We start from the raw sequence: 16,157 nt of genomic DNA on the forward strand, positions 1-16,157 counted from the left end.
CCCCAAAGATCATGGGAAGAAGCTCCTCCTCAGTGGAGGAGGGAAGCCACGCCTCCAGTGGAGAGGAGCTTCAGGGCTCGGAGGAGGCAAGGTGGTGCCAAGACACCTTGCCTGGGCAAAGCGGGGAGGAGAGAGGTCCCCCGTTACCCACGCCTTCCTTGCGCAGTAGGCTTCCGTGCAGAGAGGGGAGGCGCAGACTGGGCATCAAGAAACTACTCTGCTGGGGAACGTTTAAGGACCACCCATCATGGATTCTGCCAGTGAATGAGCCAGCCACGGGAGAGTGGCGCTCTGGACAGATAAAGTTTATTTTGGCATCAAAAGCAAGGCTTCACAGCTGAGCAGGGAGGTATTTGCCTGCTTGCTCTTGGAACCTTAACAGGTATGAATAGTTTTGTTGCTGCAGTCTTCTACATTCACATCATGAATGAGAATTGCTTCTTGGTGGCCAGTGTTTTCGTTCATTGGAGAAGAGTTTATTCTCTTTCCTGATCCCCCCCCATGTTCTTCCTGGTTCTCCACTATGTCCTTTCTACAACCTTGTGAGGTAGGTTAGGCTAGCAGGGCTCAAAGTCATCCAGTGATCTTCATGGGGTTTTGAATCTGCATCTCCTCATTCAAAACTAGAACCACCCTAGCTCTTTTCTTGTTTTGGCCGTTTGATGTGCTACAAACGACTAAAATATGCAGGTGTAAGCAAGTGGTTTGGTAAAGGAAAGTGGACTTCCTTGCAAGGCTATGTTTCAGAATATCCCAGAATCGTGGTCAGATATTGAAATGTAAAGCGTCTCCTTTCAACAGACATCTCTAATCCGATGCTTTTATAATTTCCAGGATCTTGGAAAGAACGTGAACGTGACATTATATTCACCACCTCACCCAAAATTTGACTTCAGCATGGTGGCTATCTTTCTAATTGCTGTGGTCTCTGTAGCATTGGGAGGCTACTGGAGTGGAATGGCAGAACTGTAAGTTTCCTTGGTTTAACCTTAATATATGAAAAGTTCCCGTTGTGGGACAACACATTTACTGCTACGGGAACAATTTTGCTTTGTGTGTTTGTTCTCTCTTTCTCTCAAATGATAAATATGTGGGGATCAAGGTCCTGGTCATTAAGTTGTATAGGAAGAGCAAAAGATGGTGAAATCCATAAATTTGCAACTGGGCAATAGACAATAGTTAGAGTGTCTGCTTGCAGGTAGAGCTCAGGGAGACCTCCGTCTGAAACCCTGGAGAGCTGCTGCCATCCAGTGAACAAGATGGACCACACAGATTTCCCAATAAATTCAGTATCCTGTTCATGGATAATTCCATCTGAGCAGGACAACCAGCTGGATACAACCCGGTGGAGTACAGGATCAGGTTTAAGGTGCTGGTTTTAACCTTGAAAGCCCTATACGGCCTAGGACCCTCTTACCTACGGGACTGCCTCTCCTGGTATGTCCCACAGAGGAACTTACAATCTTCAGACAAAAACATCCTGAAGGTCCCAGGCCACAGGGAGGTTAGGCTGGCCTCAACCAGAGCCAGGGCTTTTTCGGCTGTGGCTCCAATCTGGTGGAACGCTCTGCCACAAGAGACCAGGGCCCTGTGGGACTTGACATATTTCCGCAGGCCTGCAAGACAGAGCTGTTCCACCAGGCCTTTGGCCAGGGCACAGCCTGACTCCCTCCTTTGGCAGTCTTCACAGAACTCTAGCCCAATGGTTGCCATCAATTTGATTTGAATTAATTTTATAATGAAATTATTTTAGAATGTTGTATTATTTTATTGTTGTTAGCCGCCCTGAGCTTCGGCTGGGGAGGGTGGGATGTAAATAAAAATTTATTATTATTATTATGCCAGAAGCATTCCCATGGAGAAGGCCCAGCTTGATGGTAGACTTGTGTGGCTTTGTTAAGGGCCTCCAAAAAGCATTATGGTCCACAATGTCTGATTGGACCAAATTAGTAACCCTGCCAAGTGCACTGCTTAGAGATGAGCTGAATACAGAAAGGAATCTCAGTATCTCACTAAAGGTGATGTTTATTCAATATAAATATGCATCAAATCTATAACTGATAATTACTGATTTTTAATTTTGTAGTGTTTTCTCCATGGGGACACTTTTTGGCACAATGCCTGCAAAATACTGTTGGCATTGAAAAGCCACATGGACTGTTAAGGAATAGGTTTCCTGGAAAACCTGTGCAGAATTTCAAGTCTGATGCTTCTTATGGGCAGGTGTCTTTTGTGACTGAAACGTATTACGTTCATATTAATACTAATGTGTCGAGTTGCAGCTCGGCATCCAGAGAAAAATCAGTCTCACACCAAGATAGGTTCCGAATTATGGCTGCTCCTAGGGAAATATGGCAGCTCCTAGGGCTAATGCAGCACAGCTTTTATTGTGTGAAATGTGTGAAATAGAAAAGATACAAAAAATACAAGTCAAGCAATTTGTTCTAGCCAGCAGATAAAGACCTTGGTACTAAACCATGTGAGCGATCAGACCATACTACGTTAGCCAATCATATGGGACAGCACGAGCTGTTCACGCGCTATTCATGCTCCAAGGATGCTTCTAGCTATGAGATCACCCTGTAACAATAAAAACTTTGCTCATGCTCTCATGTACAAACAATCATTTTCCCACACTAATGAATGGACTAATAAATATTAAGTTCTGCATATGTCATAAGATAAATATATATTTATTCTATGAACCATGATGTAATCTTGCTGAATGTTGCTTAGTTGAGAAAAGCCAATCCATTACTAAAGCAGAAAGAAACATCCACATATTGACCTATGTTGAAAATGGTAACAAGATGCAGTGAGAGCCTATAACTGCTTCTGTTTACCCTCACAGTGAAAGTCTGAAGCGGTCTTCAAATGATGGAAACAGCGACTCGTCAGAAAGTGAAGAAAACGTGGTTTTAACTCCCATGACTGCTGTTTTCTTTGTTGCCATCTGTTGTATTATGCTAGTCTTGATGTACTACTTCTACAAATATCTAGGTAAGGAGACATTTGGATTTATTCTGGTCTGACTTTCTGAACTTGCCATGCCTTCTTAAAACTGCTTCCTGCTGAGGTCGTAGGCTTGAGTCCGGGTTGCTAGTGGGGTCTTGATGATTGAATGCCCCATAAAAAAAGAAAGAAAACATTCTAGCAAGACTTTTTCCTGATACGCTTTGTTTCTTATAGGGAGTGGTTCAGCCCCAATTTCAAGCTTACAGACTTGGTGAAAACTGGGGCCCTGCCTGAATTCAATACTGAATTTACATAGCTTTATTTAGTTCTACGTAGGATGCACCTTCTGTTCTCCTTCTGTTTGATTTTATATAAGCAAGCATCTTCTCTACTTTTGCCCACAAGGAGGCTGTAGCTCAGTGGATATTTTTATAATAATTATCCACTGAGCTACAGCCTCCGGGGTGTGTGTGTGGGGGGGGGGGGGGAGATAGATGACAGATAGATAGATGAAATAAATAAACAAACAAACAAATAGAGAATATATATATATATATATCTCCCCACCTTTCCTCTAAAGAGTTCAAGATGCATGGCTACTTTTATCTATAAGTTGCCTTGAGGGCTGTTGGGGTAAAAAGGCATAATAATAATAATAATTACAGGCAGCCCTGTTTAGGGAAGCTTTTAATGTTTGATGTATTACAGTATTTTAATATTTTTTTGGAAGCCTCCCAGAGTGGCTGGGGAATCCCAGCCAGATGGGCGGGGTATAAATAATAAATTATTATTATTATTATTATTATTATTATTATTATTATTATTATTATTATTATTCTCCATCCTCCCTTTCCTCCATATCTTATCCTCACAGCAACCCTAACAAGTAGGTTAGCCATACATCTTAGCTGTACTGTTTTCAGCACCTGCTAATCTGTAATATTCTTTGATAACACACTTTTTAAAGCTGCTGGTTTTATTTATATTTTGAATTTTATTTAAGGCCAACTTGTTTTTAACTTCCACAAATTTCATTGATAATTTTAATGTCTGTTTTATGTAGATTATGTAGATTGCATAGAGGCTTTTATGAGGAAGCAGGAAAAATAAAATGTTAAATAAAATAAAATAGTCTGAGAGATGATGACAGGCCCAAGGTCACCCAGTTATCCAGATATATGGTGATACTCCATATTTTTCATGAGCAATATTCAGTTTTTTTCTCTCCATGGTGAGCTGAGACCACCTTGGGAAAATGGGAATTGTTTTGGTCATGTTCATATGTATGAATTTGCTGACGAGCCTCTGATCATCTCTCTGAGTCAATGGGCCCCATTAGCTAAAGTGGTGCTTCAGGTTAAGAACAGTTTTAGGTTAAGAACAGACCTCTGGAACAAATTAAGTTCTTAACCCGAGGTACCACTGTACTTTCTTCACTAAGAAATGCAACTTACAACAGGAAGGAGATAGCAGTACGAGAGAGAAGGGGAGAAGCAACTGTCAGCCCAAAGCAACACCAAACCAGGATTGGCTTGGATTTCCTCAGGAAAATGCATGAACACAACAGTGGCTGCAATCCTAGATATACTTACTAGGAACTGAACCCTGTTGACCTCAGTGGCAGCGTTTACTTCTGAGTGAATGTGCTCAGGATATTAGCTAGAGAGTGTTTGTGTATGGCAGAAGCATAAATCAAAATAGACGGACATAAAAATGTAATAACATCCCAGAGGAGGCAAGGTTACATTTCATACGCTAGATTCCATATTACTAAGAATAAAAAAACAACAAAATAGTAAATGATACGAGTGAGGTGAAGAAACTGAGGCAAAGGTATCTGTAAAATGAAAGTAACATTTGAAAGAGCACAGGCATGAATTCCAGATTTTCACAGATAACTGCTGAAAACCACTGTTGTGGACTGGTATTGTTAATATAATTAATGAAATTCCACCAAGCCACAGAAAGAGGGCTTTGCCCTGTATAACTCTTAAATTCAATGTTACCACAATGCAAGGTCCAAAATTTCTAGGTTTTCCATTTTGTGCAATCGAAAACTGAACAGCCATTGGTAAAAAGATTAGAAGCGCCATAGCTCTGATGTCCATATTTATGTCTTCAGACATAATTTGCAGTGGTTCTGTCACAATGTCCGTAATTTCTTTACACTTCATTCCAAAAAGCATTAGCCAATGGACACTTCCACAGTCGGGGGCAGTACGCACCCTGCTATTGCAACCTGACCAGCACATGGGAGTAAAGTTGGGTGATATTTGTGAGATCTGAACAGGTGTCCTGCACTCGCATTATATTTATTTTAGGATATGTTCCCAAACAAGATACAGACTTTGCTGGTCTAGTGGTCCACATAGTCTTCCATTGTGCATCATCAATAATTCCATCCAATTTAGCATGAACAATCTTTTTTTCCCCTTTGAATAATTTGTAATGGCATGCTTGTATCCAATGTATCCTTATTTTCCTTTTTTGTCCAGTGTATGCCGTCATCACAGTTTTCTGCCTCGCATCTGCATCAAGCCTGTTCAACTGTCTTCATGCCATAGTTAGAAAAATACCTTATGGGCAATGCAGGTACAGTCCATAACTCCATATGACTTTCCTAAATAGCTTTGCGGCTAAGAAAAAATATGTTATATGGTCAGGCTTTTGGCTTGTAAAATGAATGTTTCCTCTTGTGTCTCACTTGATGAGTCGACTACCCAGTTGTCATCCTCTCACATCTCCACTTGCTCCCCTGATTCCATATCCTTCTGTTTCCCAACCTGCTGTTAGTTCCCTCTTCCATACAATTAATCTCTATATCTCCCTCTCCAACACCTCTTCCTCCTTTCCTCCTGCATGCAAATGTGCCCCTGTCTTCCCTATTCCTCAAAAATCCATCCCTTAACCCACCTTTCCTCGCCAGCTGCCACTCTTCTCCCCTTTGCCTCCAAACTCTGGGAGTGTACTGCTGTCTTGACTTTCTTTCCTCTAACTGTGCTTGGTGACTTCCTCCAATCCAGTTTACACCCTTTTCAATCCATTGAAGTTGCCCCCAGAAAAATCACTCCTTGCTGCAAAATCTAATAGTCTCTGTTCAGTTCTCATTCTTGTCCTTTCCTCTGCCCTTGATACAGATGGTCTGCTTTCCACACACCCCCTCCTGTTTGACTCCTTTAAGCCAGAAGTCTCTGTGATGTTGTCCTCACCATGTTCTCTTCCTATCTGTCTAATCATTATTTCAGTGTTTATGTAGGTGGAAGCTCATTTCCTGTTTTCCTTCTCTTTGCTGTGACTCAGAGAACTGTTCTTGGCTTTTTGCTCTTTTTTCTCAAAATCCTCATCAGTAGTTCCTATATGCACATGACACCCAGCTTTCTGTCTCTACTTCCTCACTCCAGTCCTACACCTCAGTCTGACCAGATTTCTGCTTGCATGTCATTGCCCAAAACTCAATATGCCAAAGACTGGATTTCTCATCTTTCATCCCAAGCCCTTCTCTCCTTATCCATTGCCAGTGTTACCATATGCCTTGTTGATCAGGCATTCAGCCTAGGCTTTATATTATATTCCTCTCATTTGCTCTCCCTGTTCACTCCATTACCAAGGTTCATCACTTCTCTCTTTATCCCCTCAGCAGAAACTCTGCTTCATCTTCTGGCTGGCTGTTGCTAGAAAACTGCAACCTTCTCTTTCTTCTGTGGACTTGTCTTGGTCCCTTTAAGACAGGCTTCCTCAACCTTGGCCCTCCAGATGTTTTGAGACTACAATTCCCATCATCCCTGACCACTGGTCTTGCTAGCTAGGGATCATGGGAGTTGTAGGCCAAAAACATCTGGAGGGCCGAGGTTGAGGAAGCCTGCTTTATGCTACTCTACTGCCACTGGGCCCATCACCTCCTGGCAAATAGAAGGGGAAGAAATGGAGGCAGTGAGAGATTTTACTTTCTTAGGCTCCATGATCACTGAAGATAGTGACAGCAGTCACGAAATTAAAAGACGCCTGCTTCTTGGGATAAAAGCAATGACAAACCTAGACAGCATCTTAAAAAGCAGAGACATCACCTTGCCAACAAAGGTCCGTATAGTTAAAGCTATGGTTTCCCCAGTAGTGATGGACGTGAGAGCTGGACCATAAAGAAGGCTGATCGCCGAAGAATTGATGCTTTTGAATTATGGTGCTGGAGGAGACTCTTGAGAGTCCCATGGACTGCAAGAAGATCAAACCTATCCATTCTGAAGGAAATCAGCCCTGAGTGCTCACTGGAAGGACAGATCCTGAAGCTGAGGCTCCAATACTTTGGCCACCTCATGAGAAGAGAAGACTCCCTGGAAAAGACCCTGATGTTGGGAAAGATGGAGGGCACAAGGAGAAGGGGACGACAGAGGACAAGATGGCTGGACAGTGTTCTCGAAGCTACCAGCATGAGTTTGACCAAACTGTGGGAAGCAGTGGAAGACAGGAGTGCCTGGCGTGCTCTGGTCCAGGGGGTCACGAAGAGTCGGACACGACTAAACAACAACAACTACCAAACCACCTTTCATGTCACTTTGATCACATGATGCTTCTGCTTCAAACCCCATCATTGGCTTCCTTTCAATTCCCAAATCCAACATGAGTTCCTTGCCCTTGCTGTCAGAGCCCTCCACCCTCTTATCTTATGTGTTTGGATCTGCCTGCCAGAACACCTACATAATGCCACCTCTTTCTTCTTCCAATTCCTTCTCGGTATGGCTAGAGACTGAGCTACAAATCAGGAAGTTCCTGTTTCACCTCTGCCATGAGTTCACTAGGTGACCTTTGGCAAGTCATTCCGTCAGCTGCTTCTCTTCCTCCCCTCCACTTCCCACCCAAACTTGCAACCTGGATAACAATATATATATCGGGTTGCTGTGAGGGTTGCAACTTGATAATACACAGGAAGTGCTTTGAACACTCTGCAAGTATTACAAGTTATTACTAGAGGAAGCTGCAATATACCCGCATTTCTCACTCTTTCGCTCTATAAGACGCACCTGACCATAAGACGCACCTAGTTTTAGAGGAGAACAAGAAAAAAAATATTCTCTCCCTCTCTGTGCAGCGCCTCTTCAGCAAAGCGGGAGGAGAAACGGAAGGGGCTCTGTTTCTCCTCCCGCTTCGCTGAAGGGGCCATAGTTATCAACCTTCCCTTTTTTTGCGGGAAATTCCCTTATTCCAGTGCCGTTTCCTGCTGCTATCCCGGATTGTTAGATATCCCATAGACTGTCCCCGGGACGGGTGAGGCTGCTGATCCCTTATTTTCGAGGCTGCTGATCCCTTATTTTCAAATCTGAAAGTTGACAGCTGTGGAAGGGGCGCTGCGTAGCTTTCCCTCTCTGCGCAGCACCTCTCCAGCAAAGCGAAGTCAGAACAGCAAGAGGGATCGCTGTGCAGCGAAAGCAGCAATCCCTCTTGCTGTTCTGGCTTCTGGGATAGCTGCGCAGCCTGCATTCACTCCATAAGACGCACACACATTTCCCCTTACTTTTTAGGAGGGAAAAGGTGCGTCTTATAGAGTGAAAAATACGGTAGTGATTGAGTCCATTGGTCAGTATTGCCAGCTCACTGATTGTCCAGGGTTTCGGACAATAATCTCTCCCATTCCTACTTAGAGATGCTGAGGACCAAACCTAGGACTTTCTGCGTGGAAAACAGTTGCTTTGCCTCAGAGCTACGGCCCTTCCCCATACAAAAAATATACTTTGCCTGGAATGCAAAACCCCCATAGAAAATTGCTCTGGATGATGCCTATAGCTGGCAAGCTGCCCTTGTTGGTATCTGTTGGAGAACTAGATGTATTATTTGCTGTATTTATAACATATTGTTGTCCCGCTTTATTTTTAGGTTTCCATGCTGGGACAGATGCCTCGAAGTGAGACTCTTTTTTCTCGCTCTAATATGCATAACGACATCTGTTGTTTGGGCAGTGTTTCGGAATGAAAACAGGTATGTGAATAGTTCTCAGATTCAGAATTGAAATGATGAGAAATGCTAGCTTTGTTGCTTTCTAAATCTGTGTTGCCCTCAAAATATTTAGCTCAGGGTCCAAATCCTGCGTAGTCAGGCAGGCTTTTCCAGTCTCTCTTTCCATTGTCCCCTTCTGCTCTCCCCTGTCCACAAGCATATGATGCTATTGCATGAGCCTCTTTGAATCCTGGCCTTGCAGCTCAATCCTATACATTTTTGCATCAAAATTCATTGCACTGTTTTCAAGGGGGTTTAACCTGTAATAAGTGAGTTGAGGATTGCAGCTTTATGTGCAATATTTTGTCCCTGTGTTTTACTGCAACAATTGATTTTTATTTTATTTTTTTGTTCTAGCTGGGTATGGATTTTGCAAGATATCCTGGGAATTGCTTTCTGCGTGAACTTTATTAAAACACTCAAATTGCCCAACTTTAAGGTACAGTAAGCTTTCCGTCTAGCTAAAAAAACACAAAGAACACCAATTTCAGAGAGTGTGTGTTGTGTTGGACTGCAGAAAAGCTTGAGTCAATTTTTGTAGCTTAAGCTATGGTTGGCTAGAGCATCTGATGGAAGTAGACTGTGTCAAATACAGCTCCCAAACCACATAAATTTCTTTTTAAAGTGCTACTCGCTCAATTTTTCAAATTGTGGTTTGGAGGTCTGGAAATGACCCTGTAGGCTCATGTGTTTATCCTGTTCCTCAGGTGCCATCACTTTCAGTTTCTTGTTTAGTCCTAACCATAGTTTGCCATGGTGTTCAGATTGGCCAAGAATGATTTGTGTTTCCATCCAGACCATAACGACAAACTGTGGTTAGCACTAACCAAGAAATTAAAAGTGAAGAGGGAAGCAACAGAGGATGAACAAGCTTGCAGTTAGTTTTCAATCCTCTGGACAGTATATGTTAAAGACATACGCTAGATTAAAAATCTAGTGGCAGGGTACACAATGTACAGTATGTGTGGATGTAATTCAAATAATGGGAAAACCAACTACCATTACAAAAATATCTGGTTCTAAGTTCTAGTCCTAAACATAAGTTTGGGAAGTGAAATAAAAAAATGTTTTGAAATTACTTTAGAATTTTATTTTATGGATAAAATAATTCTGTTTTCAAAATAAATTGCTAGTGTAAGCTGAATATTGTTTCTTTCTTTGATAACCACACTAAATGGTGGTTAATTCAAATATCAGTGGAAGCTTCTAATTTCCTCCTTGTGGCCATGCTAGAGAAGAGGGAGATGCTTGATGCATTCTCTTAACACTAGCTAAACCATTGTTTAGCACTGTGTCCAAACTAAGCCAAAGTCTCAGCGTTATGGGCACAAGTTTAACGTGCCTGAGTGAAGGAAAGGAAACAACTTCTCTAGTGTTTTAATCTTACTTTCATGGGATCCTGACTATTGTTGGGTACCAACCAAACATGATTTAAAATAATCTTTCACTTTCGAAATGGTGGGTTATTGAGCTTTCTTGGCAACTAGCCACGAGTTTGTTCTAGCCATACAGTTCATACATAATGCTAAGCCAGCTTTCACTCAGGTTTGTTCTGGTTGATACACACTGCTTTAAACGATGGTTTAGTGTTACGGGCAAATGTTGCTAATTTATTTAAATAGTATGATGTGATTGTGCTATTTTTGTAAGTGTTAATGACTGCTCATGAGCTTTATAAAAACAACTCTTTTTTTCCGTTCTCTAGTCATGTGTTATTCTCCTTGGTCTCCTTCTTGTATACGATGTATTTTTTGTCTTCATCACACCATACCTTACAAAAGTAAGTATGCAGGTTTATAACTATTTTTTTCATAAAAGCACATCAATATTGTACGTATTAAAGTGTATTTTTTATTTATTTTTAGTTTTTATTTATACTTCTCAGGTTTATACATTTCATTAGTTTTACAATCAATTTAATATTTCAAAGTTTGACTTCCTTCCCCCTCTTTCTGTGGTTCCTTAAATGTATTTTTAAAAATATTTCTTGCATATCCAAATTCATTTAATTTGCTCATTTAATTATCTACTTTAAATATATACCAGAACCAGAAGCAGTATAGAGTGTGCATAGAAGGTTTGTTCCATTTCAAAGATCTGGGTAAAGAGAATTGTTTTTACCTTGTGCCGAAATGAGACCAACATGAGGGATAACTGAGCATCACTTGGTAGTTAAATGCACCTGAAGAAAGACCTGACAAAATAGGAGACAAGTACTGTGAATCACTTGCATTTTAATATTTTAGAAATTAAAAAAACTGGATTCTAATGAGAGTTAATCCTAAGATTATTCTGAGCAGTTCTAAAGTAAGCCATGAAGCCTTGGCTCTTGCAGAGTACAGTCTAGAGCCTTTGAGTGGCACTGTGATACCACAAACTTAGAATAACTTCCCAATGTTGTGTTCTGCGTAACTCCTGCAAGATAGGCTACAGGACCCCTAATTCTGATTGCCTTAAAGCAACAACCAAATTGCCTTAGTGGCCTTATTGCCGAAACACAGAGAGTAATGTTTGAAAAGAAAACAGAGTTAATATCCACGTTTGAAACTACTTCTTTTAACACACTGAAGTTCAAATTACCTTTTCCATTGTTAGCGTCTGCTTTTGATTCTTCTGTATCTGGTGAAATTTTATTAAATTTGCACGGTTTCAAGCTTACTTGGAAATTAAACCTGCAGCAGGATTTATACCCAATACTGCTGCAGAAGTCAACTTCGGTTAATTCTGCTTTTCAAAAAAATTAGATCTCTTTCATACCGATCTGTACACTTGGGTTCATGAACCGATTCTGTTTTCTTTTTGTGCATTCTGTTTCACACGGAGTTGCTGAGGAATGTACTGCCAAAATACATTGTAAGAGGATTACATTAGATTCTGAATGTTTAAGAATATAAACAATTAAACCCATGTACTTGCTAGATGAAGGATTCAGTATCACAATGCTCCATTTAAAATTTCAGAGTGGAGAAAGTATCATGGTTGAAGTGGCAGCAGGTCCTACGGATAGTGGTGAAAAGGTATGCATATAATCATTTGATAAATACATAATTTATACTCATGCAATGTAAGGAATTATCATATTGTGTTTTCATAGCTGCTACTGAATTGAGTTTGCACTAACGCACAATCCGGTTAAAGTTTAGCACTTTGCTATCCTTTTGACTTTGGTTACGTGGGATAATGAAAGATGTCCTTAACTCTTTCAAACCAAAGGGAATATAAAGTGCTGCACTTGGCCTGAATTATGCCCTAAATATTTGCGTGCAACATGTTCACAGAATATAGCCATTTTTTTCGACTTTCTTTTAAAGTATTAAATGCTTGTTGACTTGGGTTTGATCCTAGAATGATGGAAGCTTGATGGAAGCCTCTGCTGGGCGGTCAGCTCCTCATGAGAAAGTAAGGATTGTATTTAAGATCCTCTGAAAAAGAATAGCATTTGGGATTGGTGGGAATCTCGACTCTCTGTCTCTCCCTTTCCAAATTTATTTATCCAGGGCCTGGATATCAGTGTTCCCCAACCACCCTTAAATTCAGCACTGTTTTTCTCATTTCACATGGTGCATTTTCTTAACATTCTTGTGCGTAGTTTGTCTGTTTGTCATCCATATGCATTGTCCTTTTGGTTTAGATGCTTGGTCATCTTTTACACACTCAGTATCTTGGTTGCTGGTTTCTTAGATCAAGTCCTTTATAATCTGAAGTTCTATGTAAACTAGATGAGTAAATAGTTCTGCTGAATTTTAATGCGTCCTTTCTTCAGTGCCTTTTGGCGTTGACTTATGTGGGATTTTGAAAACACTCTTTTGCAGTTGCCAGTGGTAATCAGGGTGCCAAGGCTGGCATTCTCTGCAATGACGTTATGTTCAAGACCATTTTCGTTACTTGGGTACGGTGACATTGCTTTACCAGGTAAGTGTCTTTTTTTCATCAACTAAGATTAACTTGAAGGGACGCGGTGGCGCTGTGGGTTAAACCACAGAGCCTAGGACTTGCCGATCAGAAGGTCGGCGGTTCGAATCCCCGCAACGGGGTGAGCTCCCGTTGCTCGGTCCCTGCTCCTGCCAACCTAGCAGTTCGAAAGCACATCAAGTGCAAGTAGATAAATAGGTACCGCTCCGGCAGGAAGGTAAACGGCGTTTCCGTGCGCTGCTCTGGTTCGCTAGAAGCGGCTTAGTCATGCTGGCCACATGACCCGGAAGCTGTACGCTGGCTCCCTCAGCCAATAAAGCAAGATGAGTGCCGCAACCCCAGAGTCGGCCACGACTGGACCTAATAGTCAGGGGTACCTTTACCTTTACCTTTAAGATTAACTCAGCATGATGACCAAATGGAAAAACAGAGAGTTAAGAAATAATTACGTAAAAAAAGACTTCTCAAATACTGTAGAACTGAATGTACCATTTTTTTATAACCGCAAAAGAATTTTTTAAAACCCAAATAGCTTGATGAATGAAAAGTAAACAAATAAATAATAAACTGCGTGAAAAAGATAATAGTGACTTTGGAAAAGAATGGGAACCTTTTGTAACTTATTCCCAGAAACAATGTAAAAGTATGGATTCTTTGGCAGGGTTTAAATAAACATATATAATGTAATTTACTGCCAGCCTAGCAGTTCGAAAGCAACAGATGGTAGGGATTTCATTCTTGTTTGCTACTTTTTCTTTTTGTGAGGATAGGCTTGGGCTAAGGTGGTGAGCTGAAGTAGTAAGGAGCAGTGAAAAGAAAAGGAGAAAAATAGTTCAAAATGCAGGTTCCTATATTCCACAAAACTACTGTACTGCTGGTTGCTGAAAGACCCTTAATGAGCATATTGTAAATAAATTCCCACTGTAGGTTAAAAAGTTGTTCATCTTCTAAAATTAATTTTAAAAAATCAAGTCAGCCAAAAAAACCAGTACATGGTATCCCTTCTGAATGGATGATGATAATGATGATGATAATAATAATGATAATAATAAACACAGTACTCTATTTAGTTGCTCAGTGGTCACATTTTTAGGAATTTTCTGAAATATCAGTCGGAAACTTGATTTAAATTTGTGATTTAAGTTGGGCTTTTAAAATAGGGTGGTATATAAATTCAATAAATATATATATATATAATCGTTATTTAAATCAGTGATTTAAATCAATCCATATTGCTGGTAGTTCCATGTGGGTGCTTGAATAAAGGTAGATGGAGCAAATCATGCCCTCTTTTAGCCTTCTAAAACAGTAGCTAAGGGTGTCTTCACAGAGGGGAGGGGAGCAAGGCCCCCAGCCCCTTTTGTAATCCTAGGACAGGCAACCCAAACTCGGCCCTCCAGATGTTTTGGGACTACAACTCCCATCATCCCTAGCTAACAGGACCAGTGGTCAGGGATGATGGGAATTGCAGTCCCAAAACATCTGGAGGGCCGAGTCTGGGGATGCCAGTTCTATGATTTTCTATTCATTAGTATAAGAAGAGGGGATAGTGATTTTGCTGGCTTCGTTTACTTCCGGACAAATATTTCTGACCTATAATTATGTGTTTTTTTAGGTCTCCTGGTGGCCTATTGTCACAGGTTTGATGTTCAGACAAGCTCTTCCTCTGTGTATTTCATTACTTCCACGATAGGTAAACAACTCTTAATGGGGCTATATCTACAGTGAAGCCATGAACATACTAGGTGTGTGTTACTCAACAGCTCTCTTGTTCCTCTCTTTCTACAGCTTATGCTATTGGCATGTTGGTCACATTTGCGGGCCTGGCGCTAATGCAGATGGCACAACCAGCCCTTCTCTATTTAGTGCCGTGCACACTAATTATGGCCACGTTAGTTGCTTTGTATCGCAAAGAGATGAAAAAGTTCTGGAATGGCAACAGCTACCAGGTAGGCACAGTGCATTTTGGCCATTATGTGTTTACTTTGTCCATTAAAAAAAACCATACAGATGGCACACCGATGCTGACATCACACAAATACTTCTGGTTCATACATTTTTAACAGATGGATGCTTTTGGAAGACGTAGCTCTTGCATGTTACATGATACAAAATAGGGAACTGAGACAGTCTTTTTTTGTTCACGTTTTGAATTTGCATTTATTTCAACACCTGGCCCTTCCCTAGACTAATAATTGTTTAGTAACAATAACAGCTTGCTTTTGTGTCTCTTTCTTTAGGCGTAATATAGCCAGGTGTAAAGAAAAATAGGAGGCATTTTCCTTCCCTATAGTGAAATTGACAAAGGCCTAGTTCTTGTTGAGATCTGTGTCTGGTCCGTACCATTGCAGACGGCAGGTGGGGACTCACATGGCTTGAGTGCTCCTTCATTCAGAAATATTCCCTCCAGATAGAAAGGTAATGTGTTAGGGTTCAGGTTTATATAGTTTTCTTCGCGGAGGACTTTCTTTTTCTTTATTTGTTCCGTTCTGTACTGCCTCAGATTGAAAAGATTCTAGCCAATTTGAAATGCAGAATCCATAAAATAAAACAGCCATAGATTGGCAAATAAAAATAAAATGACAGTCAAAAGTCAAGGGTTTAAAGGAGCCGGGATGTTTAAAACGACTGGTTTGAATAAAAAGATTTTTTGCCTGTTGTCTAGAAGGTGTGTCTCTATCCAACGCTAGTCCTACTCAGAGCAGATCCATGAAAATTAATGAACCCTATTCAACCCATGGAGTTTTACCCAGCACCAGCTTTGCTAAGAAAGGCATTTCACAGTTGGGTCGCGATTGTTGCAAACGTCCTTTCTCTGGCTGCAACATCGCTCCCTTCCATTTTGAAGTGTAGTTGCAGCAGGGTGTTGGCTGATGACCATAATGTGCAGGCAGGTTGGTGTGGAAAGAGGTGTTCCCTTAAGTATTTTGGTTCCAAGACATTAATGAGTGTGAAGGTAAGCACCAGGGACGCGGGTGGCGCGGTGGTATAAACCACTGCGCCGCTTGGACTTGCCAATCAGAAGGTCGGCGGTTCGAGGCCCCGCAACGGGTTGAGCGCCCGTTGCTTGGTCCCTGCTCCTGCCAGCCTAGCAGTTTGAAAGCACACAATGCAAGTAGATAAATAGGTACCACTCCGGCGGGAAGGTAAACGGCATTTCTGTGCGCTGCTCTGGTTTCGCCAGAAGCGGCTTAGTCATGCTGGCCACGTGACCCGGAAAAACTGTCTGTGGAAGTGGACAAACGCCGGCTCCCTCGGCCTGTAAAGCGAGATGAGCGCTGCAACCTCAGAGTCGTTTGCGACTG

At 41.4% G+C, this 16,157-nt stretch overlaps 1 protein-coding gene across 4 annotated transcripts in view; it reads left to right on the forward strand.

The window, feature by feature from the left end:
• SPPL2A (signal peptide peptidase like 2A) overlaps nucleotides 1-16,157 on the forward strand; it is a 37,800-nt gene that overhangs the window by 10,739 nt on the left and 10,904 nt on the right. For 2 of the 4 annotated variants that reach the window (XR_014519136.1, XM_083475349.1), the window contains exons 5-15: nucleotides 835-968; nucleotides 2,852-3,000; nucleotides 5,451-5,547; nucleotides 8,821-8,922; nucleotides 9,298-9,379; nucleotides 10,646-10,720; nucleotides 11,901-11,957; nucleotides 12,286-12,339; nucleotides 12,753-12,852; nucleotides 14,468-14,545; nucleotides 14,641-14,801. Coding sequence is in view for 2 of the 4 variants with exons in the window: in XM_083475349.1 (XP_083331475.1) it covers nucleotides 835-968; nucleotides 2,852-3,000; nucleotides 5,451-5,547; nucleotides 8,821-8,922; nucleotides 9,298-9,379; nucleotides 10,646-10,720; nucleotides 11,901-11,957; nucleotides 12,286-12,339; nucleotides 12,753-12,852; nucleotides 14,468-14,545; nucleotides 14,641-14,801 (1,089 nt within the window). In the remaining 2 variants the exon portion in view is untranslated. The remainder of the gene's footprint in view (nucleotides 1-834; nucleotides 969-2,851; nucleotides 3,001-5,450; nucleotides 5,548-8,820; nucleotides 8,923-9,297; nucleotides 9,380-10,645; nucleotides 10,721-11,900; nucleotides 11,958-12,285; nucleotides 12,340-12,752; nucleotides 12,853-14,467; nucleotides 14,546-14,640; nucleotides 14,802-16,157) is intronic. The other 2 variants (XR_014519137.1, XM_083475350.1) reach the window with 1 other exon arrangement.

The sequence above is a fragment of the Podarcis liolepis genome (genome assembly GCF_965112155.1).
Source record: "Podarcis liolepis genome assembly, chromosome: 14".
Taxonomy (NCBI): Eukaryota; Metazoa; Chordata; class Lepidosauria; order Squamata; family Lacertidae; genus Podarcis; species Podarcis liolepis.